General features: G+C 41.4%; 1 protein-coding gene across 4 annotated transcripts in view; it reads right to left on the bottom strand.

The window, feature by feature from the left end:
* Positions 1-26,077, bottom strand: part of LOC117461989 (receptor-type tyrosine-protein phosphatase mu-like) — a 190,459-nt gene that overhangs the window by 73,573 nt on the left and 90,809 nt on the right. For all 4 annotated transcript variants that reach the window (XM_071206434.1, XM_071206433.1, XM_034104007.2 and 1 more), the window contains 4 exons: positions 11,266-11,574; positions 9,447-9,556; positions 3,847-4,048; positions 2,840-2,942 (listed from right to left, as the gene is read on the bottom strand). In XM_071206434.1, coding sequence (XP_071062535.1) covers positions 2,840-2,942; positions 3,847-4,048; positions 9,447-9,556; positions 11,266-11,574 — 724 coding nt within the window. The remainder of the gene's footprint in view (positions 1-2,839; positions 2,943-3,846; positions 4,049-9,446; positions 9,557-11,265; positions 11,575-26,077) is intronic.

The following is a 26,077-nucleotide window of genomic DNA, read 5'->3' as shown; positions in this document are numbered from 1 at the left end:
TATCCTTGGGCAAGATACTTAACCCTGAGTTGCTCCCGATGGCACGGCCAACGGTGTGTGAATGTGTGTGAATGTTAGTTCTTAGAGTAAGGTACACTGCTCTGTGTGAATGGGTGTGAATGAGTGAATGACATGTAGTATGTAAAGTGCTTTGAGGGGTCGTAAAGACTGGATAAAGCGCGAGACAAGTACAGTACAGTTACCATTTCTGCCATTTTGGTTAAGAAAAATCACTTGTATAATATTAAGTATTATATTTTGGTTCACACTAGAAATATGTTATATTTAATATTTGACTAATTTTAGAATTTTTTTTTTACATTTTGGGAAAAAAAACGAAATTCCATAGAAAATGCATTTTTGACCCACTTATGGAAGCTTGGGGTAGTAATACAAAAACGACAATTTCTTAAAATGTATCAAATATCAATTTAAATTTGAATGGCATGATATCCAAAACATGTTTTTTGAGGAATAGCTGGAATATTAAATGATAAGAAAATGTAATTACAAAGATACTCCAAGTCTAAGAAAACCACCTCACCGGGTCAAAAGATACCCACTTATGCATCTAAGGGTTAAGAGGTGGATCTTGAACTTGAGGTCACATCTCCAAAGACGCATCCCTGTCATCTGGTGGCGAGGTGAGCGTGCCTTCCAACGGTACACAAAAGAGGAACCCAGCATGCTGATTAATGGAAGCTCCGATTCACGACACTCCGTTAATTATAATTAGGGCTTTGTAATTAGCCCACTGAAAGAATGGCAGCATGAATAAGGCCTTCTGAATTGTACCTGCGAGGAGATTAAAGTGATCACTCAGTCTTTCTTGCTCAGGCCTCTCTCCATTTGGCGCCGGGGCATTAATCTGGGCAGCTGCACATACGGTAAACATGAGCTGACAAGCCTGACTAAAGATCTCCAGGCTGTAATCTTTAAAGGACTCAGATGAGGTGATGGTGTCAAATTGAGTTTTACAGGGAGCACTAGCGTTTATCACTCCTCATATGAAGGGGTTAACCCCCTCTTTTAGGGTCCCTCTGTTGTGCTATTTTGAGCTTTTCATCTTTCCTTTAATATTGGCATAGACAGTGCACTACTGCCAACTCTCGTGTTTGACTTGGGGAGGATGTAGAAAGGTATATCCTTATGTGTGCTTTAAGTTGAAAGGATTCATTTTCATCTTTGGAAATGTGTTTGCCAAAAGATAAGATCGATACCACACTCTTATCTGTTAAATATAAGGTGCATCTGTCTACCAGCACCCCTGAAGCGAGCTAACGGCCCGTCCACAGGGCGGGGTGCGTTGAAGCTTCAACGCTTCTGCCCATTCACTTTGAATGGGGTGACGTCACACTTTGCCGAACTGCATTGTGCTCACGTTGCTTCGCTTCAAAAGTTGAGCAATGTTCAACTTTTGAAGCTTCGGCGGATGTGCCAGCCAATCGAATCATATGCCAGGACAAGCTCTAGCCAATCAAACCACTGCTTGTGTGTCTGGGGCGGGAGAGTCATGTGATTGGTTGTTGGTCGAATTTCAGACACGCCCACCGGCAAGCTTCAACGCACGCCGCCGTGTGGATGCTGCGTAATTAACATGTCTTGTGTGTGCTGATTTCGTGTAGATGGGTCTGAAGGAGTGTTTCAGACCCATCTTCAAAAAAGGGACATTTGTGTTTTTCCCCCAAATCTTCCTTCTTCAAACTATTCCTTTAATGTGTAGAGTTCATTTGTACTCCAAATGTGTTATTCCTTATTTATTCAGTAATGCCTTTTTTCGGATAAAATAACTTTCTTGATATATGAGAAAATGTTATTTTAAATTGTAGTTCTTATACGTGCTATACAAAGAAACATTTGAGGTGCAATACAACTAGATGTAAGGTTTTGGTACAGAAAAATAGACCTGAATAATTTAATTTAAGGCTGTTCAGATTCGGCGGCCAATCGATCGGAGCATCCCTAATATTAATATCAATGGCTGACAAGGAAAACACATTTGAACCCAAGCTGTTACCTGGCAACAAAATGCTAATAAACAGGAAGGATAAGCTTGAATTCGAGGCTGCATTGACAGAATAAGCGTAACAGTTAATACTGACTAACAAAAAGATCATCAAGAAAGCAGTTTTGCTCCCAGAAGCCGACGGTGGCCTTAGGTAAACCACACATGATGACATTTGCCCAACAGCTTGGCATCTCCTGTACACAGTACAGCTGCACTGCTTCCCTAATAATGAGTAACAAATGCAGCATCAAGCAGGCAGAATTCCTTCGTTTCGCAGAAAGCCTGTGGTGGCTCGGGGTGGGCCGCCCGCCACATAAAAGACTTGTGAAAGGAAAGAGATCCTGAAGCTAGCCTTGGCTGCACCGGGTTTTGTTCTCATCTTCAAAGGGATGTGCTTATTTTTTCACAGGATCAAAATGCACAAACAAATAAATCTGAGAAAATGAGAAGCGTACAGTAAGCTACTGGATATCCTGGCAATTTCCCTGCACGGTGGGGTATTGATAACACAAGCTCTTTGATAATGGCGGTTCCTGATGGTGGTTCCTGGTGTTTTAATGTGCTGTTTTGTTGTGTGTGTGTGTGTGTGTGTGTGTGTGTGTGTGTGTGTGTGTGTGTGTGTGTGTGTGTGTGTGTGTGTGTGTGTGTGTGTGTGTGTGTGTGTGTGTGTGTGTGTGTGTGTGTGTGTGTGTGTGTGTGTGTGTGTGTGTGTGTGTGTGTGTGTGTGTGTGTGTGTGTGTGTGTGTGTGTGTGTGTGTGTGTGTGTGTGTGTGTGTGTGTGTGTGTGTGTGTGTGTGTGTGTGAGAGAGAGTTCTGATTGTGAAAGCTTACCTCACGGGGGCCCCTCTGCTCTGGGCAGGTTTGAGCAGTACAGTGACGGTGCTGTCCGTTTGGTTCAGAGAGGTCTCCTGGTCATACGCCGGCATGGAAGGAGCTAAGGAGAAAACACATGATGGGGTCTTTACTACACTGCAATGCAAAGGTTCAAAACAGTTCAATTTATGTCTGCACCATGTTGTATAATGAGTCATTCAGCTCGGCAGTAAACAGAAATAAAAAAAAATTGCTGCCAATTTTCTCAGTTTTACACTGAGCACTTACTGCCTTCTCCCTTTACAGCACCATCATTTAATCATTAAGTAGAGCAATAACAGAGCAGTGAAACATTTGCTGCTGTCACATATTCACAGCATCTTGCCAAAAGTAATTCTTTGAAGATGTGAACATAGATCTCAATATGAAAATGTGCAAACTAAGAAAAATTGCCAACACGCCTCACGGTCATGATCTAAATCAAGCCATGGAAACTATGGCACATTTTGTCTGTAAACAATTGGACAATGGATTTAAAATTATTTTAATTTCCAGAGAGAAAAGCGTCAATATTCAACCAAACGGCACCAGAATTGAATCAAGTAGAGCAATAACTGAATCAAATAAGAAAAATAAATATATTACCAGGCTTTGTTTAATACTCCATCCTGATTGGTCAATTACAGAATTATGTGGTTTGTTATTTCTGAACAGTTGCTATGGACGCAGTTCTGATCATAGACTCCAGTGGAAATAAAAACGTAAACAATATAATGTGTTAAAATAATTGATGTATTCAACAATGTTGGTTGATTTCACAATAATGACGCACTCACTTTACTTTAATCTTTAACCCTCCGGACAATGCAAGTGAAATGAGTGCTTTCTTTCTTTGTTCCAGTTATAATCAAGTTCCATTTCCCCTCCTCACATTTGGACCTAAATGACTCCAGCGGCAGTAAGTGCTCCACTACTTATTCCACTTCATCCACACACCGAGTGGCCATGCTTTTGACCCGACTGACCTGAGATCTTGGTGGTGAACTGGGTGATGATGGGGGGGCCGTAGCCCTTGGCGGTGCTGGCGCGCAGGGTGAAGGAGTAAGTGGAGCCGGGGTAGAGGCCTGTGAACATGTGGGTGGTCTCGTTGCCAAACTTCACTACTTTCCCACTCTGGTTGGAGAGGTCAAGCTCGGGGTCAAAGGAGCTCACTGCCTTGTAGGAGATCTAGGAAGGAAGGAAGGAAGGAAATGATGAATATTCTGATGGCGGCCTCTGGTACTCTGCACTGAGACGGAACTGTATGCATGCAAATAAATAGTTTGATGTTTTATTTTACGAGGCATCCAAAAGGCTAGGCCAGCTTAAGCTATTCCACTCATGCTAATTTATAGTTTTGTTCACATTAATTATATAACTATGAAAAAGTAAACTAATGAACATAATCGTAAAAATAGATATATTTTTTTAAACATTGTCTTTATTGATTTTTCCAATACAAAAACACAACATAAAATGAGGGCGAGAGAAATAAAGTAAAATAAAGGATGTGGAGGGGTTGTTAGAAAGCTTTTAGAGTCATAAACACATACATTAATCATAGAGAGATACAGAGTACCCACAATGTTCCGTATGCACTATTGTTTCACATCATTCATAAAAGTGAATTTAAAAAAAGGCCTCTGCAGCATTTCGATCCATTGTTCCACTTTCCCCTCTGCTCCATTCAAAATTCCTACAGAAAGCCACAACATCATAATTCTTCTTATTGCAGAGTCTTATGTTCCTGCCTTCTTTAGGGAGCTACAACCAGATGATTGACAGCGGCAACACATATTTACTTGCCATCAAACTCAGCTTTTGTTTGATGGCGTTGAAAATCCTCTTAGCTCAACGGTAGATATGCCATCTGTGCACCATGACATGGATGCTGGTGCTGCTGTATGCAGCTAGCTATATTTTTGTTTTGGTATTTTGAACTTTCTATTAACTATTCAGTATTTTTGTTTTTGCTTTGAGCTTATTTCTGCTGGGGGATGGTAGGAAAGGAGGGGATTCATTTGCACAATTATTTGTGTTATGATGAAGAATTGCAAAATTGTAAGAAACAGACAACAAAAAAGAGTCTTATGTTGTACTACTAAGGGACCTACATACTCAATACTGTGGACAATCCCCAAAGGAGCAATTTGGGGTGAAGTGTCTTGCCCAACGACATGCTGACTGCAGTGGGGTTTGAACCTGTGCCCCCCTGATCCCAAAACCAACGGACTATTCCACTGCGCCACAGCCTCCCTACTACTTCTACTTCTTTGTGTAATATGCTTATAAAAAAACTACCGAAGCTATACTCAGCTTATTACAGCTAAATGTAAACGCAATAGTATCTGCAGTACTAATGACGTTACCTCATCCTCAGCTGTTCTTCGCGTTTAAAACGAAATAGTCAACGTAAGCGTGCTAACCATAGACAGATGGTTAACATGTTAAACACTACACCTGCTTAACATCAGCATGCTAGCATTTTAATTGGAGCATGTGAGCATGAAGACATTTAACAAGCAACTGTAGACTCAGTATTGTCTTGTAATACACTAGGCATGATTTATACACAAACATGACATGCTCATACTATATGACAGCAAACAAGTGAACTTTTGGAAAAAAACATATTGATTTTTTGTTATAATGTAGTCCAAAACAGGAACGTTTTTAATTAGTTTCTCTGCTGCTCTTTTCAGTAAAGCCAAATGCCACAGAGAAATCTTTAAAAAGTCTTATGTTAAGATTAGTCGCTCTCTTTTATTTCTGTGTGAGCTTCTGACTTTATGTCAACAAGGCTTTAAGCTGGCATTTCAAAACAATCAGCGAGGTATAAAAAGGTGTGTGGATAGGAGTCGTTTCATAACAGCCGTTAGTCTCTACTGTAAAAGCCAAAGCTGACGCAAGCCTGTGGTTTAAAGGAGAGAGGAAATACACTTAATGTATTCCTTCCCCATTCATAAACACAGGGGGCTCTGGAGGGAGGTATTAAGGTGAGTGTTTTTTTCTTTCTAATACCCATTTTGAATAACTGTAAAGTCCCACTTTAAGAAAATGCCTCTGCTGGTAAAGGAAAACCTCCATTATAATTCCAATTAAGAAACACAAAAGGACTTAGGAGTGCTGCATAATTTGTGTCCATCAAGTTCTGAAATGCTTCGAGGCCTTCTCATTTAGTCTTTGTCTGGGAAATGAGTCTGTGATGCCAAATCCTATATCATAACATTTCAGGGAGAGGAATTTGAAATGACTTGTCAACAGTGGGCACATGGACAGGTTTTAACAATTATAATGGAGCTGACAGGAACAATTATGAAGAATATTTTAGCAAATTAATTTGAGCTGGCTTGTAACTATTACTCAATCTGCTATATTAGGCTTTTCAAATCACATCGGCTTACATTTTTCTATCCGAGGCAGGAAATTGTTGAATTTATTCAGCATTCATAAAATATAAATGCCTGCATAATCTCCAGCACCTTTGCTCGTACAATATTGAAGGAAGCTAACTGTTGATGAGGGATACTTTGTACTCTGTTCTCATAAAATAAAATGGAAGAGAAAACCCACCTAAAGTCTGCTTGATAATTCTATTCATAGAAGATGTCTAACCTTTTCAGATAGACCTACGGTAAATATTAATAATCTAAATGTAAGTTATATGAAAAGGCTGCATGTTTTATAAGAATGTTTGTCTAAAGGGAAATTGCATGATACAAAATAACCTTTCTGGGGAAAAAAAGAATATTTTTGTTGTTATTTCCCTACAAAAGATAATGTTATTTTCAGCTAATAACAGCATCAATAAAATAAATAAAATGCTTACTCACAAACATTACAAAATATGACTGATAAACAAGGAATACGTGGAGAACCTGCAGCATGCCTTTAAAGAGAAACAGGCTCATGTCAGTCTGTCAATGAAATGGCTCTCGAAGAGATTGGTCAGAAAGGAGTGGAGCTGAAATCTCTTTGATATCAGGCCTTGTCAGACGTATTTCACTTTGAGTCCTTTGATAATGTCAAATCAAAGCAAGGTCTTGACTTATAAGAAGCAACTTCTGGGGAATACCGGCAGAAAGGTTTAAACCAGAGAGAGTCAGACTGTAGCGGTGTGAAGGGACACACCTGATATGCTGCTGCTCGCTATTCCTCAATTTTAAAACAAAGCTGATTCAATATAATGTCAGGATGTTTTGTAATATTTAGAAAACCTATAATGATGCTTTACTGTATATAAACACCAGATATTTAAGGTACTGCTGACATCTCTATCCATGTATGGGCACCCATACAGTATATACCATTGAGCACAACAAATATTACTAATGTAATATAATGAATAACTATTTCGCTATCTTTCCAAATCGTAAAGAGGACATATTATGCTTATTCTCAGGTTCATATTTGTATATTGTAATGATTACTTTCTTTAATGGTCAAAAAGGTCTTTATATAGAAGCTTGAATGTTACATAGTGATGTCACAAAGGAGTCCAATGGAGGTGTTTCAGGCAGGGGGGGGGGGGGGGGGGGGGAGACTCCAAGTGTCTCCCTTCTAACAGAACATTATATATAAATCCTTTTCTCCCATAAAGCAAACAAACTAAACTAGCTTTTACCATTCATACCCCTAATTGATAATGGTTCACATAAACAGAAAACTTGGGACTGAAATTAATAACCAAGCAGACACAAAACAGCACTGTTAATGTTTGCAACGGGGCCTCGTGAAAGATGTGTTATTCGAGGATTATTTGTGACTTACACTGTAGCTCACTTCAACTCGGCACATTACAATACTGTAAAGACTTGCACAGAGAGAAGTGATTGCTGCAGCGTAGGAATACAATAGCCTGTAGTGGGTATTTTATAAAGTGAAACACATTTGCCTCAACGTAAATATGAGTGAACCTGACAAAGCGGCATTGCAAACCACGCCGTTTGCTCTGACGGCTTTTCCTTGTACCATGACATTTTAAATAGATAAACAACTGACACGTGTTGCTCTAAAAGTGATTAAGTGTGTGGTAAACCAACCGTTTTTATAAACATTGTTTTCCTGCATGCTGTCGGCACCTCTAAGTGCTGCACACAAGTACACGACACACGCTTCATACACACTGCCTTGTTATTCGGAGGACTTTAAGACTTTCTGGCCTGGATTGAAATGTCTGTGCGGAAACAAGAGTAAGTCATATTTCATTCATCTGATAAAAAGGCAGTGGATAGAGCAACCTATACAGCGACCCTGATTGCATCTCTTTTACTATTCAATCTGCGCTCGTCGTATGAAGAACAGCCCCGTCAATGATTGCTAACCTAGTCAAAATAGCAAGCGTGAGCAAAGGGCGAACAAGAGGGAGAATCAATCTTTGGGGAAAGCTGGAGGATTACTTCCACCTTAAGCTGGTTAAGATCAATGTGTATATATACTGTGTGTGTGTGTGTGTGTGTGTGTGTGTGTGTGTGTGTGTGTGTGTGTGTGTGTGTGTGTGTGTGTGTGTGTGTGTGTGTGTGTGTGTGTGTGTGTGTGTGTGTGTGTGTGTGTGTGTGTGTGTGTGTGTGTGTGTGTGTGTGTGTGAAGACTGTTTCTATTATTCAAGACTCAATGCAGCTCCGAGACAAGAGTGGAAAGTGCCGTTTGGAGCCTTGTGTCAACATTTGCCGGGTGCTGAATCGTGATGTGTGTTCCAGAGATTGTGTTTTCTTTAGAGGTCGCTCATGTGTCGAAGGACTGAAGTTCTTGGCAGATTGAAGATGATTCTCTCCTGGTTAAATTATGAACTACTGTGAAACACACTAGGGTGGAAAGGAACACTGAAGCTTTGGTTTATACTGTAGTGAAACCCGTGACTTTAGCAAATCGAACGGAGGGATTTCGTTTCGTAAGCTGCTCCACAAACTTGGATCGTATGCGATTCAAACAGTTAAGGTTTGCACTTAATGGCTTTAAAACACAGGCCTGTGACTTCAAGAACAAATAACTGAGACATTTAAAAAGGTGAATTGTGTAAGATATCATTTTAATTAAAAACCTTCAAAAGATTTGACTAAGTTTATTATATACCGTTTTGGAAATGAAACCTGACCATTCATTCTTTTTATTTAATATGCAAGCCGTTTATTTTTCATTTGCCTTTCATCTGCCTTTTATCTGTACCTTGCTCATGTGACGCTGTTAGTTCCCCAACTGTGGGACAAATACAAGGTTCTGATTCATTCCGATCTAAAGCAATAAGACGTCCATGGTACCTTAGTCACACCTTATCTAAACTAGTTTGAGGAACACATCTTCCTAAAAAATAAGCTGAATAACCTTTAATATGCGTGCTGTAACTGGTAATCTCCCTTTATGACATACTGCTCCCCAACTAGCAGATTAACTTTGTTTTCAAACCCTAGCTCAAGCCAACAAAAGGAATCACATGATACAATCTATTTGAACATTTCTCTTGACGGCTCTGTACACGACTGCCCATATGCACATGGTCCATAGGGAGGAGAAACAAACAGCCACATACTGGAAGTCTGCTTTCCACTCTAAACTGTTCCACAGTTAGCTAACCCTGGAGCTGGAGTACCTCAAACTGAACGATGATCCCGTAGGTGTGCGCCGGCTCTCTCCACTTCAGGACGATCTTCTCCTCATAGGCACTGCCCTGAATGGACTCCAGAGGAATAGCCCCTGGCACTGTGGAACAAATAATCAGAGACGTTTCTTAAAACTGGTGACAGAGTAGAATTGTTCAGGGTGTAGAAAAAGCAAGCGCAGTAGGACCCTTGTGAATTCATATTATGAATATTTCTTTCATCTTCTGTGCATAATTTTCAAGGCAAGTCAAATGTTTGAAAAAACAAGTTCATGCTTTGCAGCTTCAGTGTTTTCCTTTATGATTTAAACAGCCCGGCAGTCCGTGTTGATGTGCATAAAACAATCAATACAATAGCTCTTCAAGGACCTAGTACACAAATGGCCGTGAGCCAAAGTCAAACGCAGCTTAATAGGACTTGAGATTTATCGCGTCATTGTCACTCAAAACACTCTCCCTGACATGTTGAACAGCAAAACACTTTCCTACAGCTGGAAATCTGTTGCAAACAAAGATGAACGAGTAACCTCTGGGGAATAGTAGGAATTGTAATCTTTCTGCCGTTTACTCGAGCGGGAATATACTGCCAAAGAAATGTGGTCCTTTAACCCCTCGTGTGAATTGCTTTCATTCTGTAAGCGAAACAGAATGATGGGGAGATGTCTCGTTTTTTTTGGGGGGGGGGGTTTCCCGATTTGTCTTCAGGAAAACACACACACACACACACACACACACACACACACACACACACACACACACACACACACACACACACACACACACACACACACACACACACACACACACACACACACACACACACACACACACACACACACACACACACACACACACACACACACACACACACCTTTTGAGTCTGTTTGTTATCTGGAGGCCGGGGACTCCTTGAGACTTCTTTCGAGTTCATTTCCTGTGTCTGTTGATGCAACACGGTTGATCTTTCATCTTTGAAGGAGGTGAAACAACCAGACGACACAGAAGATTTTCATTTGACTCGTGCGCCCTTAAAGATATTTGGAGAATCCGGAAATGTACCTTTTGTGCTTCTTATGATCAGGTGAGAGTTATCCACCGATGTTTGAGATCAAAATGCCACAAATGTTAAAATAAAGGTGAGTTTTTCTGCTATGCTTTTTTCCTTCCTCTAAAATAAGGTAAATATAAATAATATACATTTAAATATTGTAGTTGTAATGTATTTATTTTAATCTTGAGTTGTTTGTTTGCTTTCCTTATATTAGCAGATGATCTAGGATCAATTTAGCTAAATCTCTTTCAGCCAAACCTATAAAATCAGGAACAAACGGAAAGGAAATTATTGTTTTATCCAATATTTTAAGTGTTTTTATCTGGAAATCGCCGACCTCACCATCTCGGCCTGCCTGAATAAGGTCTGTTGTGTTTTTTGCGAAACATTAAATATGCAATTTATGCAGGATTAAATCATAATGTTAGTAAGAAATAGCTACATTTTAATTTCACAGTCAGCAACCCGTGTTTCCTCCTGAATAACACTAACCTGTCTTTTCAATTGCATACATTAGCCTGGTGCTCTGCTCTTACATTGTCTATATTATTGACACAACATTATGAAATGACTATTCTAAACAGTAAGGGTTTCTGGGTTGCTGTGTGGGTTAGATATGTGGTTATACTCTGTTATACCTGCAGCCCTTTGCTCTATGACTGCCCTCTCAACCTATCTGTTCTTTCAAACAAAAGGCAGAAAGGCTCTCGTGTAATTCTTCCCTGACCTGCACAGGAAGTAACCTTGCATCACTCTTACCATCCTCATCTGTCTGAACCTCCAGCTCCGTGCTCTCCTTGACCCCCTCCGGATTGCGCAGCACCATCTTGACACTGAGGTTAGTGAAGGGTGTCAGGTTGTGGATGGTGTGCTGAGGATCGCGGCTCTGCGTGTCATAGACCACCTCCTCGCGGGTCTCCTCCTTGGCGGCCACCTTGGAGCGGTACTGGACGGTCAGGTTGTAGCTGTAGCAGCGGGTCACGTTGTAGCCCAGAGGCACCCAGCGCAACGTCACCTGTTTGGATTGGATGTCCACCACTTCCAGCTTTTGTGGGCCGTGCATGGGCTCTGGGGGGGTGGACAGAGAGAGATGAGCGTGAGCATGCATACAGATAATCAATTAAGCCCTATGAAAGGGGAAGCTTGTGCAAGACAGTTTCAACAAAATCAAGGACATTATTAAAGGTCTTTGCCAGGGCACAGGGAAGGCGATGTGCTCCTTTGGGTTGAAGAAAATCCACCACCAGACTTTTTTTTTTTGTCGAATTGAAATACCATTTACTCTGTTTGGGATTCACTTTCCCAGAAAAATATTTTAGAAATTTCAAAGCCACAGCCTGATACTGAGCATTGCCACATCCCATCACCGTTGCTAACTTGGTCTCACAGTGGCGGCTCACACCAGGACAGCTCGGGTCTGTTGGTGGAAACCCTCAGCAGGAGGTGTATCATCCCTTCAGAGCGTGCCGTTCCTCTGCCTTGTCCTCTGCCTTTCCCCATCTCACCCAGTGGCGGTCTGCTATTAGCACCACAGTGATACAGAGTCAGCCAGCCTGCCAATCCAGGCAGAGCACAACCCCCACTGCCATCCTATCACAAATACTCTGTCTCCTTGCCTTTTCTCTTCAACTTTCTCCATTTTCTACTCTATCTTTCCCATCTTTTCTCCAACTCGTTTCTCTCCATTCCCCCTCCTCATTTCCTCTCCCTTTCTGTGGCTCCACCATTTCTATTTCCCACTCTCTCTTTCTTCTCTCTCTCTCTGCTTCCCCCGTCTATTTTCCTCTCTTCCTCTCTTGCTCTCCTACCTATGGGAGGAAAGCAGCCCAAGCAAGAGGTAATGGGATCAATTTCCATTCCAGGTTAAATTCGCAGTCCATTTCTCTGGAACTTAACACTTTACCACCTATTAGGAAGAGCCGGGGCTCAATTTCCCCGTTCCCCAGGAGACACAGTCCAGCAATTCAGAGGCAGCAACAGCAGCCATGTTTAACATTCAGGAGGTGCATGGGGCTAGTCTGGACTGGAGCTCCAGCATTCTGTTCATTTATTACAAAGGACTTGACAAACAAGCAAGAATCTATATGAATAAAACAGTTGGCATCCTACGAATGTGATCCCCACTTGCATTTACAAGACAATCCATATAAAAGATCATTTCCAGCTGATCAAGTTTTATTGGGAATCTTTACAAAATTGCACTGGAATGATTAACAACGAGATTAAGTTTCTTGTGTTGCTAGTAAAATACTACAAGACATGAATGAATGGAAATGGGAAGCTTGTACAATGGAGAGGATAATGTAGGAAGAAGAACAGTGAGGGAAAATAAATATGGCTGCTTGTTGAATGAAAGATGGAACATTTTCAGATTTCATTAGGAGATGAAATAGCATTAGGAGGGTCAGAAAGAGGCGGACGGAGAATTGGATGTTCGTGTGAAGCCTACAGTACATGAGCATAGAAAAAGGGAAAACATGTTAAAAAAAAAAAAGTGTCAGGAGGGGCAAACATCTTTCCAAAAATGATAAAGGAAAAGACAGAGAAATAAAAACTAAATAATTTATGTTATTGTATTTCACAGAGTTGGTGACTACTACTAAAATCCTATCTATTGGGTTTTATAAAAGCAAACCTATTCTACTGGCTAAGAGTCCATTAAAGCTTTAATAAAATTGCGTAACATTGTTAAATCTTTTGAAAATGCTAGGTGTACTCCATTGATAGTGTGTAATCATTTGCATAGACTTTACTAGTACTGACCTCAAATGATTGTTAGAATTGAATACAAATGTTAAAATTTGGCATAAAATAGTATGTTCGAAACCTATCTTCAAAAGGAATATATATTCAGGATTAACGCTAACAGACAGTAAATAAGCCACGTCAACTATAGGAGAAAAGTATATTTGAGTACGGGGATAAATGTATTGGTTAAAAAAAAGCGAGCTGCCATTTTAAACAAATGTCTTCACACTTTCGCAATAAGATATTCCAACACAGAACTGGAGACTATTGGCGATGGACAGGCATCTTCAAATATGTTGCAATGTTAGAAAAAGCTGTCCAGAAAATAGAAGTTTAAACCCCTTTTATTTGCGGAACTATCTGTTGGCCGCACACAGTAGGCAATGGTTACACTAAAAGCACAGATAATTGCAGTGTGGCCAGGCAAAGAAATCAAATTAAACCAGATGCTCTCAAAGTGACAAATGCACCAAAGTGTGAATCTCAAGAAGACCTGAACGAGCGGATGGGAGGAAAGTCTGATTTCTGGAGCGTTCGAGGAGAATGTCACACTTCCATCCTTGTGGAACATCACAGATAATGTCCAATGTACCCTAATTCTAGCCAATGGAGGGACGCCAACAAGAATCTGAATCACTTGTGGATAATATAATTGTGGAGAAGAATGGACCATGCCACATAAAGGAGGAAAATCAAAATAGGATTATGTTAAAAAATGCAAATAATGTAATGTGAGAATGTATGTGAACAGAGGAACTTATACAGTATGATTGCAAACAAACTATTTATAATATCTGTGGAAGAACAAGAGGGGTGGGATGGGGGGGAAGTAGGGCAAGCGGCTCCTTGCTCTTATTGATTTTTCTGCATTTTGATGTATGATTTATACTTGTATGTTTGTATCATCTTGTGAATATGGCAAATGTATTCAATTGTGAATAATATCAATGTGGAGAGAAATCGCCCATGCCACATATGGATAAATTAATTATTTAGCTTTAGATGGAATTCATTTGTCTTTTTGGGCCTTAAAGAGCCCCTTTCATGCTTTTGGCGGGTTACCTTTCCTTTAGTATGTTATCTAGGTTTTTGTGCATGTACTGTAAATCATCTACAAAGTCTAAAATACAAAGTTTCCTCCAGAGAGGGTTTCTCTCCCACACTCCCATAGTGACATCATTATGTAACAGTCGCACCTCTATTGGCTAGCGCTCCAACACATTGTTCGTGATAGGCTGAGGGGCGGGAGATCTCTAAGCAGACAGAGGGTGAAACGAGGTGCTGCAGCACAGGCCGTATGAGAAAAATAAAGAGCTTTTTGAACATTAAAGCATGTTAAGAAAATAGAAATATGACCCTGAAAATGAGCAGAATACAGCCCCTGTAAGGCAAGGCAAGTTTATTTATATAGCACTTTTCAACACAAGGCAATTCAAAGTGCTTTACAAAAAATGAAAGACATTAAGAAAATGGCATTTAAAATCAGTCATTAAAAAGAAAAGCTAATAAAAGAAACATTAAAAGAAAAAATACATGGATAAAAGTTACAGTGCAGTCTAAGATGTGAATAGTTCAATTAAAAGCAGCGACAAAAAGAAAAGTCTTCAGCCTGGATTTAAAAGTAGTCAGAGTTGCAGCGGACCTGCAGGTTTCTGGGAGTTTGTTCCAGATATTTGGAGCATAATAACTGAACGCTGCTTCTCCATGTTTAGTTCTGACTCTGGGGACAGAAAGCTGACCAGTCCCTGAAGACCTGAGAGATCTGGATGGTTCATAATTTAGCAGGAGGTCAGTAATGTATTTTGGGCCTAAACCATTCAGTGCTTTATAAACCAGCAGCAGTATTTTGAAATATATTCTTTGACACACAGGAAGCCAGTGTAAAGACTTCAGAACTGGAGTGATGTGATCCACTTTTTTAGTGTCAGTGAGGACTCGAGCAGCGGCGTTCTGAATCAGCTGCAGCTTTCTAATAGATTTTTTAGTGAGACCTGTGAAGACACCATTGCAGTAGTCAAGTCTACTGAAGATAAAAGCATGGACAAGTTTTTCCAAATCCTGCTGTGACATTAGTCTTTTAATCCTAGATATATTCTTTAGGTGATAGTAGGCTGATTTAGTAACTGTTTTAATGTGACTGTTGAAACTCAGGTCAGAGTCCATGACTACACGTAGATTTCTGGCTTTATCTGTTGTTTTGAACATTGCAGACTGAAGCTCAGCGCTAACTTTTATACGTTCTGCCTTGGCTCCAAAAACCATTACCTCAGTTTTATCTTTGTTTAATTGGAGAAAGTTCTGACACATCCAGTCATTGATTTGTTCAATGCACTTACTCAGTGTTTGAATTGGAGCATAGTCTCCTGGTGAAATTGTTACGTAAATGTGTGTGTCATCCGCATAGCTATGGTAACTTATTTTGTTGTTCTTCATTATCTGAGCCAGTGGTAGCATGTAGATGTTAAAGAGAAGAGGCCCCAAGATGGAGCCTTGAGGTACCCCACATGTCCTATTTGTCAACTCAGATGTGTATTTACCTACAGAAACAAAGTTGTTTCTGTCCTTTAAGTAGGATTCAAAACAATTTAGAACTGTTTCCGAAAGTCCCACCCAGTTTTCCAGTCGGTGTAGTAATATGCTGTGGTCAACAGTGTCAAACGCAGCACTGAGATCTAATAATACTAACACTGAAGTTCTGCCACTGTCTGTGTTTAAGTGGATGTCATTAAAGACCTTTACAAGAGCAGTCTCAGTGCTGTGGTTTGGACGAAAGCCTGACTGGAACACATCAAAACAGTTATTTAAATGCAAGAAATTACTCAACTGTTGAAAAACAACTTTTTCAATGATTTTACCTAGAAATGGGAGGTTTGATATGGGCCTGTAATTATTCATTACTGAAGCATCTAGATTATTCTTTTTTAAGAGCGGTTTAATGACTGCAGTTTTCAGGGCCTGTGGAAAAATACCTGAGTGAAGAGATTTGTTTACTATATGAAGTAGATCTGAGGCCATGCAAGGCAAAACATCTTTGAAAAATCCTGTTGGAATAATATCAAGGCAGCAGGAGGAGGACTTTAGAAGTTGTATAATGTTCTCTAGGTTTTTATCATTAATCTGATGGAATTGTGTCATGGTGTTTGAATTGATAATAGTTGGACACAAAGACAACACATTTGCTGTTCCTGATGCAGAGGCACTGACTGCTTGTCTGATTTTCTGAATTTTGTCAGTGAAAAAGGAGGCAAAATCATTGCACGCCCTGGTGGATAGAAATTCAGAGGCTACTGACACTGGGGGGTTAGTTAGTCTGTCGACGGTAGCAAACAAGGCACGTGCGTTGTTTTTGTTAATGATGTCAGAGAAGAACTATTGTCGTGCGTTTTTCAATTCCAAATTATAAAGGCCAAGTCTCTCTTTATAGATTTCAAAGTGAACCTGGAGATTTGTTTTTCGCCACAGATTTGTTTTATCAGCTTTTCGACATTCTCTTATTTCACGCTCATGGCCTTTCCCCATGGAGATATGTTCTTGCCAGACACTTCCTTTACCTTAATTGGAGCAATGGCATCTATAACATTTTAAATTTTTGAATTAAAATGATCTACTAGCTCATTTACTGAGATGTTAGCAGGGGCAAGTGTGGAAGAAAAATTATGAGTAAACATTTCCCTAGTATTTTCAGTTAAATATCGCTTTGTGGTTACCTCTTTTTGAAAAAATTTGTGAACAGAAATAGAGCTCTCAAAGAAAACACAGGAATGATCAGAGAGTGCAACATCAGTCACCACAACCTTAGAGATATTCAGACCCTTTGAGATAATTAAGTCCAGAGTGTGTCCCTTATTGTGCGTGGGCTCCGTCACATGCTGAGTCAGTCCATAGCTATCAAGAACACAAAACAGTTCTTTAGCCCCTCTGTCCTGGGGGTTGTCAACATGGATGTTAAAATCACCAACAATGACTAGACGGTCAAAGTCAATACACACTATAGACAGCAGTTCGGTAAAATCATCAAAAAAGCTTGCACAGTATTTGGGTGGTCTGTAGATATTTAGGAACAGAGCTCGAGAGGAGCATTTCAGCTGAAGGGCCACATATTCAAAAGAAGCAAAGTTCCCATAAGATGTCTTCCTGCATTGAAGGGAATCATTGAACAGAATAGCAACTCCACCCCCTTTCTTATGCATTCTTTCCTGACTCATAAAACTAAAGTTGGGAGGGGTTGATTCGATAAGAACAGCTGCACTGTTATTTTGTTCAATCCAAGTTTCCGTTAAAAACATAAAATCGAGATTGTGCTCAGTGATAAAATCATTGATTAAAAATGTTTTTCCTGCCAAAGACCTGACATTTAATAAAGCTAGTTTAAGTTTGTTAAACACACTATCAGTCAGGTTTTTTGTAACAAGCTGTGGCTGACATGGAATCACTGCTAAATTAGATGAACTCACACAAACGTTTGAGCGCTTCCTGTATGTTCACCGCTCTTAATCTATTACCTATCAACACAGATATCGGCAAAGCTACAGGCAGGCAGGGCCCCGGCATGTCCTGGAAAGAGTTGAGTGCCATACGCCCTTGAGCCTGGACCCAGCAGATATCAGTTTGCAGCGTTTTGTGCACACACATCCCTATCAGGCTTTGAAGGAGAGGGAGGACCCACCACCCTGCTCCTCTCATCATAGGAGGGCAGGGTGAGAGCTACACTGTAGAAAGGGGGGGTTTGGAAATCTGCTTCCATCTTCCTTGTATTGTTTTGGTTTGGATGATTGTGGTAGGTATGGTGATGAAGCCGGGGGAGATGGTGCGCATCTCTGCTTCGGTGATTTTGGTGGGCGTCGTTGAGGGGGGGGTAAAGGACATGCTGCCAACCCTGCGTGTCGCCTTCATGCGGTCATCGAACTCCAGGGGGGTGGGCGAGGGTGAAAGGGTGAGCGGAGAGTAGAGAGAGCTGGGGGATGAATGAAGAGTATCCTCAAAGGCGTTGACAGGGAGGGTGACGGGCAGTGGAGACTCCTCCATTTGTGTCATAGGTCTCCCATAATCAGAACATTCCTCAGGTGGGTGCAGTGATACTTCTTCAGGGTTTTCTGCGCGATGTGTTGTGTCTTTCTCCTGTTTTGATTCCTCTTGCCGCTTGTCCTTGGCAGACCGAACAGATTGATGACGCAGGCAGTTGAATATGTTAGAGATAAACAATTTCACTCCCGACTTGTTCAGGCAAACTCCATTTGCCTTAAAAAGATGTCTGCGGTCCCTGCTGTGTGAAGAGGATGGGTTATCCAGGTCAACAGAAAGAGATCTCCGGCTCTCGGTCAGCGGAGCGTATCTGTTCTGGATTGGCACACTTGGTGGTTTAGGAGGATTTTTTGTAGTTCTCCCTTTAGCAGCTGTCCACGGCTATTTAGGGGTTGAAGAGGCGCGCTTCCTGGGTGATAACAATGCAGTCCAGCCGGTCGCATCATAGATTTCAGAGCGCTGGGCTCTGCCTGTTATCCATCCTACCAAATCCCATGGAAATGATTTACTCTTAGGCTTTGCACCCTGAGAGTTCCAGGGAGGACTACCACTTGTAGATGTATTACCCAGTACACAGCCCTCCTGTTCCTTGGAATCCTTGTAGCTGCTAACTAGCTGTGAGTTAGCATACCCTTTTCCATTATTTTGCAACACTGGTAAAGTGGTGTCATTCCCACGACATAGTCCATTCACTTCCATGTTAACTTCCAACCGTTGCATTTTCATTTCCAATACAGCCATCTTCTGTATAAGTTTGTGGAAGTCATCTGTAGAGAACGGAGGCATTTTTCTACCAACTAACTTAAGCTAAATAGCATGCAGTAGCCTACCAGGCTTTAGCTGTTGCTAGGCCACGCTACTGTAAGACTGAGGTCGTCGTAAAAATGTTGAAATATGGCTGAAACCCTCCGTCTATTTACGAAGATGAACTGTCCGAGTGATAAGTTAATGTCCAGGAGCCGCTGCTCGAAGTTTTCAGAGTATAAGAATAGGAAAATCAGCATAAAAAGTAAGCAGAGGCAAGAGCAAGCAGAAAAGCATCTGCACTGTAAGAAACAGGCATGAAAACGGGTCAGGGGTGAAAAAGGTGAGAAGGATATTATCCCTCTAGGGGGGTCCGGGGGCATGCTCCCCCGGAAGAACATTTGGAATATTCCATATTTTAAAGCATCAATCTGATGCATTTTGAGATGCATTTTTTTGCCAACCTGGGGAGAGCTGGAGAAACTTAACTTCAGCCATGAGTCAAAAATATTATGACCTCCTTATAGGGATGCAAACTCATCAGGTATGGAAAAGGTGACAAGGACCCGAGCCCCCCGACCCCACGGAATATCGGCTTTAAAATGAGGAATAACAGAGGATTTTAGCAGTCAAAACAACTAAAGCAGCAGTGTTAATAATAACAGAAATGGTAAAGAGTCACATCTAATAGAAATATATAAAAGCATTTATTTTAATTGTGTAGCAGTCAGTTTATAACTTTGGCAGCACTGTTGAGCATTTTGAAAATCTATTGTCATGCCTCTGTGCAAGGCTGAGTCTTTCTATCTTTATGGCATCTGGTGTAAAGTAACTAAATTCATAAACTCAAGTACTATACTTGAGTTTATGAATTTTAATTCTCCTTTTATTTGTTTTTAAGGCCCTAAACGGGCTGGCTCCGGCTTATATAGCTGACTTAATCCAGCGATACACCCCAGCCAGAGCTCTAAGGTCTGCCGACCAAATGCTGCTGGTAGTGCCGAAAACCAGGCTAAAAACTAGAGGGCACCGAGCCTTCGCAGCAGCTGGTCCCAGGCTCTGGAACACTCTGCCCTTACCTGTGAGGTCGGCCCAGACACTAGGGGCTTTTAAATCCTCTCTAAAAACACACTTTTTCTCTCTGGCCTTTTAAAAGTGAGCAGAGCATGACATTTTTCATTTTGTATTTTAACTGTGTCTGCCTTTATATTTGTTGTTTTTAACTTAAATGCTACAAATTGCAATATGTTCCGTATATTTTTTATTCATGTACAGCACTTTGGCGCGACCGAAAGTTGTTTTAAAAATGTGCTTTATAAATAAACTTGATTTGATTTGATTTTATACTTGGGTACAATTTTGAGATACTTGTACTTTATTTAAGTATTTCAATGTTTTGCTACTTTGTTCTTCTTCTCCTCTACAGTTCAGAGGTAAATTGTGTACTTTTACTCCACTACATGTATTTAATACCTTTAGTTACTTCACAGATCTGGGTGAATGATGTGAAATCGAATCAAGTGTTGAATCAGACTTTAGTTCCACCTGGAGTAAATCCACAATCTACCCTGCAGAATACAACGTCATTCAAACTAGCTGCTCCTTTACCAGCTTTGAGAACACTTTGATGATCAATCATTATAAAACATATCATATATGTTATTCTGAAATGGACCAATCTGCACAATGACTACTTTTACTGTCTTTCACTATATTTTGATGAGAATACTTTTCTACTTTTACTTGAGGAACATTTTGAATGCAGGACTTTTACTGTAACACAGTATTCCCACTCTGGTACTTCTACTTGTACTCAAATACAAGACTTGAGTACTTCTACTTTTACTCAAGTACAAGATCTGAGTATTTCTGCTTTTAATCAAGTACAAGATCTGAGTACTTCTACTTTTAATCAAGTACAAGATCTGAGTATTTCTGCTTTTAATCAAGTACAAGATCTGAGTACTTCTACTTTTACTCTAGTACAATATCTGAGTGCTTCTACTTTTACTCAAGTACAAGATCTATACTTATACCACCTCCGTTTATCGCCTATGAAAAAAAAACTATTAGAAAACGAAGGCTAAAGCTAACGTTAGCAGATAGTGACAATGTATGCTAGCTATCTAGCTCAACGATAATATTGCGACAGAAAAACTTTTCAGTGCACATCACGCTCTGCGCTCCGCAGGGAGCTCTGCTCTGAACACCTGAAAGGACCGTTCTAACAGCTGTTCACCAGCGGTCCAGTCTGTGCCACAGTGACTCCGGACCGCACAGTTAATATTAACGAACGCACCCGTAGCTAATGTGGCTGCTGAAGCTAGACCATCATCGCGGAGCAGCAGAGCCGACAGGCAGGAAGACTCGAGCATACAGCTCGCGCTGCATTATAATATATAAAAAAATAACACAATGCGTGTCATGATGGCACATAACAGCTCGCGGCCGCAGATTACTCCGGGTCCCAGACACCCCCCCATACCCCAAACATATTTTTATTGCAGATCTACATGAATCACACAAACGACCTATTTTGGATTCAAAACGGCGAATTTCGCCGAAAGGGGAGTGATTCTCATGCCTGAAGAAAGATAAGCAATATTGTAAACATATTTTTGCTGGTGCACCAACAGTGGTAGTGAAGGAACATAAAAGAATATTGACCATTTAATAAACAGCTCCTATGACTATTCTATACCCACTCCCTGCAGTTTTGTTGAGAAAGGGCTAATTGTTTGTTACCCCATTGGCTCCCTGTAGTGCAAATGCCAGCTGTCTGAGGGAGGCAGTAAAATGTGAGGATCTGTGGCGGACGCCCAATCAGAACTTGTGCCCCATGACTCAGAATGACATCATCTGTTTTCCTGAACAACAAGGTGCCTCATCCATTTCAGAGAATGGTCATGGTTGACTTTGAAGGAAAATAAAAAGCAAACACACCCTGTACCCTCCTCCACCACTTAATCTCAAATGAATGGGTCGCGCTGAATGGCTGATATCCTTTATAACCTTTCCGTGTATAGATGGGAGGCCGTGCAGCCATTTTCAAATAGGCCCCATGAATGACAGCTGATGAGATGAGCCTATTATCCCAGTCTTCTGTGACTGCTAGTTTAGTGTTATTGACCGAGCAGTGAGAGGCTAAGTATCAAAAGCACAAGCACAAATCACAACAAGGAATAACAGGGCTCTCTCTTGAAATCCATACCATTTTTTTATTTTACAATCCGCAAAAGCTATCACACTGGGGGCGACATTGGGATGAAAGTACTGAAAAATATGACTCTAATATCTCTCCAATATGGCAGATATTTCTAGTGGAATAGAGTTATAATAATGGCTATGAAAGCATCCCTTGGAGCAGGATATTACTGAGGTCTATCTTATGCCAGGGCACACAGAAGGAGTTCCAGTGAGAGCCGGATTGGTATTCCAAGCGGAGAACAAATTATCACCTGCCCCACACTCACCGGTGTATTTGAATAATTTGAATTTGACATTTACATAGAACTATTAGTGCTTTTTTTGTCATTACAGCATGACATTTAAATAATGTTTTTAGGAATGATCAGCACATTATTGCGTCTTGTTAATTTGAAAGGGCCCTGCATACTGCAGCTGTAGCGATAACATGATTTCCCCCAAACATAACACAAAAACAAACAAATAACCGCATGTTGCAGCCTTCCGTCCTAGAGGAGGCTTCAAATGGTGTACTTAGCCCCTGGGTAGAGCGAGACATTAGTCCTGGATGAAAAGGAAACAAATTGGGCATGTCCGGAGCACAGCCACTTTACTGCAAGACAAGTGTGTGTGTGTGTGTGTGTGTGTGTGTGTGTGTGTGTGTGTGGTGGTGTGTTGTGTGTTGTGTGTGTGTGTGTGTGTGTGGTGTTGTGTGTGGTGTGTGTGTGTGTGGTGTGTGTGGTGTGTGTGTTGTGTGTTGTGTTGTGTGTTGGGGTTGTGTGTGTGTGTGTGTGTGTGTGTGTGTGTGTGTGGGTGTGTGTGTGTGCACTTGAGGGGGGACAATGTGTGTTTACGGTCTGATGAGAGTGTCCATACGCATGCACAGCAGTGCAGATCTGGTTCCTCAGCATCTTACTGGCTATATGTACAGAAGAACGATTTACTTATCAGATCTTCCTCAGGCTTCGCAGTGTACGAGTCATTCAGAAAGCCGGGATCTTTATCAGATCCACATCGATTAAGAGCAGAAAAGCCTGCTGCTGACATACGCTTCCATCTCCCTGCTCAGCAAACAGAACCGAGAGGGTGTGGGGGGGAAGAAAGGACTACTTCTCCAATGATTAGAAACCACTGTCAAGTCAATGCGGCTCCTGAGACTGGGTGCTATCTCATCAGGATGAAATGGCGCTCAGGTTATGGAGGAGGAGGGGGGGGGGGGAGCTTGGCTGTTTGGTGATGAAAAAAGAGAAATGCCTCGACTTTCACACGATGGCATGTACACTGTCGGATTCCTTGCTGGAGAGTGGCAGCCGGGTCTCGTCACACGCAGGTGCCTTCGTTGTAGACAGTAGCAAAACAACATGACAACGGCGAAGATTACATTCTGGTCAGAGGGCTGTTTTCATGTAAAGTGGTCCATTCCAGGCAGCGAGGCCTGGCATTGCCTTCACTTATCTCTCCATTGCTGTGTGTTATTCACTGTGTTCTGTTTGAGCTGGGTGGGCGGGGAGGCGAGCACATTTGTTTGCCTCTTTCTATTACATCTCAGTGATAGCACTGAGGCCATTGAGGTAATGACATGGGTTTTACACTTAGGAAATCATTTTCATATCCCGCAGAAGCGAGCCGTAATGATAGCTTTTGATAACCGACAATCAAAGCTCCATCACCCTCCTAGAGTGCTCCTCTATGCAATCCTCTGTAGAAAGAGGAGGGAGGGAGGGTTAAGAGGGGAGATATGGAGGGAGTCAATGTGTGGGTGGATAGGTGGGTGGAGGGATTGGAGAAAGAAAGCTAAGACAGAGGAGGGGGAGGGGGAGAAGTGCCAAGGTTTTTGTTCATCAAATGCAACAAGTCAAACCGGGCCTTGAGGTTGACGCGTGTACACATGTTATAATTGATAGCACTTTTAAAGGCACTGTACACGGACCTCTTGTGTTCCAACGTCACCCTGCACAGCCATTACAAAGTCAGAGACAAATGCCCACACGCTCAGGACACACACACACACACACACACACACACACACACACACACACACACACACACACACACACACACACACACACACACAGACACTTTGCCCATACACCTTGGAGGCGTGGATAATCACAAGGATTTATTGAATGGTGGTGGTCGCTCCTCACTCTATCAAGTCCTTCTTTATAGGCCCTGTGATAAATGAGACTGCCATGATGGGTGAGGATGAGGGGCGGAGGGGCCTACAACGTGCTGGATCGAATTGAAACCACAGAATGAGCCCCGGTGCTGGGCTGCCACCTTGTCTGATGAACCCCCTGAAGCTGTAGGGGTGGAGATGAATGGCCGAACGCCTTCCTTCTCACAGCACTGAATAGAAAGGGAGAGCCAAAACATGAGGGGGGGGGGGATGAGACAGACCTCAGCAGCACGGGAGGATGATAGATGACACGACCCAACAATGTCACGTCATACCAAGTCAGTGCCCATATTTGGTCATGATTGACCATCCTACTGTATGCTGCCTTAAAAAAGCTAATCTGTGTAAATGCAGTGAATATGCTTTGAACCAAGGGGACATTTTTCTTCACCCCCCCCTCTTTTATTGGCCCTTTTCTTTTTATTGCAATTTTGACCATGATCTGAGCTAAAAGGAAATTCATGTTACGGACACAAATCAAATTAACTGTTTGATACTAGTTTTTTTTTTTATTGGATTATTGAGACAATATCTACAGTTTTATTTATTAACAAGTTGAAGTATATTCTCAGTTCGACATTGGATTAATGTTACTGGAGAGAGTAGGTTTTGCATATTTTAGAAGTAAATATATGATGCATGTTTGTTTCTGTTCACCGACTGATTTATGACACTGGTGCGAAGTGTGCAATTCTGTTCACGCAGAATGCATCAATCAAGTGCTAGTGGTTTGAAAACAAAGAAGCAAATAGTTTGCCACTCGCAACACAAAAGCATCCACTTACATGCCTGATAATCCAAACATACTGTATATTTAGATAGAAATCAGTTAGTTCATGAATTAATAATGACTTACTCCCATCATGTTTTGCATATACTGGGAGAGCCCAGTAAAGCCTAAAGGGGTTCTACAGTTTAATAATCATGAAGGCATCATTTAGTGGGGTGGAGATGAAGTAAGTACCATGATGCAAACCACAGCAGCGATGGACTTAAACGGGCCCTATTATGCTAATTTCCAGGTTCATATTTGTACGTTGTGCCTCTACTGTGAACCGTTTACATGCTTTAATGTTTCAAAAGTGCTTTATTTTTGCTGCTGCACCTCTTGCCACAAGTCTGCTCTGATTGGCTATCTGGCTCGCTCTGTTGTGATTGGTTAACCGCTTAGAGATGTCCCGCCCCAGTGTCCTGTGTTGGAGCACTAGCCAAAAGACCCACGAGTGTTATATAGTGATGTCATTAAGTAAACAAAGGAGTCCAATGGAGGCGTCTCGGTTGGACGGGGGGGAGAAAGAGAAACAGGAAAGGTGAACACCAAAATGCACATTACGGCTTCCAGGTGATAGTGCTTGCCATTGCTAAATTCCTTTTTTCAAATACCAAATCATAAAAAAAATAAATTGCACTTGTCGATTGCAGTATTGAAAAATTTGATTTTGAAAAAGGGGAAGTGGAATAAGTAACAGGATATACAATGGGAAGTAGTTTCTGCTGCTCACTGACCATTTAGAGGGATTAAAAGGACAAACCTAGCAAGTCTTCCTGAGGGGCAAAAGGTGAGCCCACCAACCGGATGAAAACAAATGGACAACCAGTTGATGGGAAGAGTGGAGGTGGAACTGGTTAAATCAATCTTTCATTTCCACCAATATGCTGGGCGGTGATTGGGGTCAGAGTGACAGGCAGGAA

Source organism: Pseudochaenichthys georgianus, chromosome 17, assembly GCF_902827115.2.
Source record: "Pseudochaenichthys georgianus chromosome 17, fPseGeo1.2, whole genome shotgun sequence".
Classification (NCBI taxonomy): domain Eukaryota; kingdom Metazoa; phylum Chordata; class Actinopteri; order Perciformes; family Channichthyidae; genus Pseudochaenichthys; species Pseudochaenichthys georgianus.
This window is presented reverse-complemented; position numbering and strand designations above follow the sequence as displayed.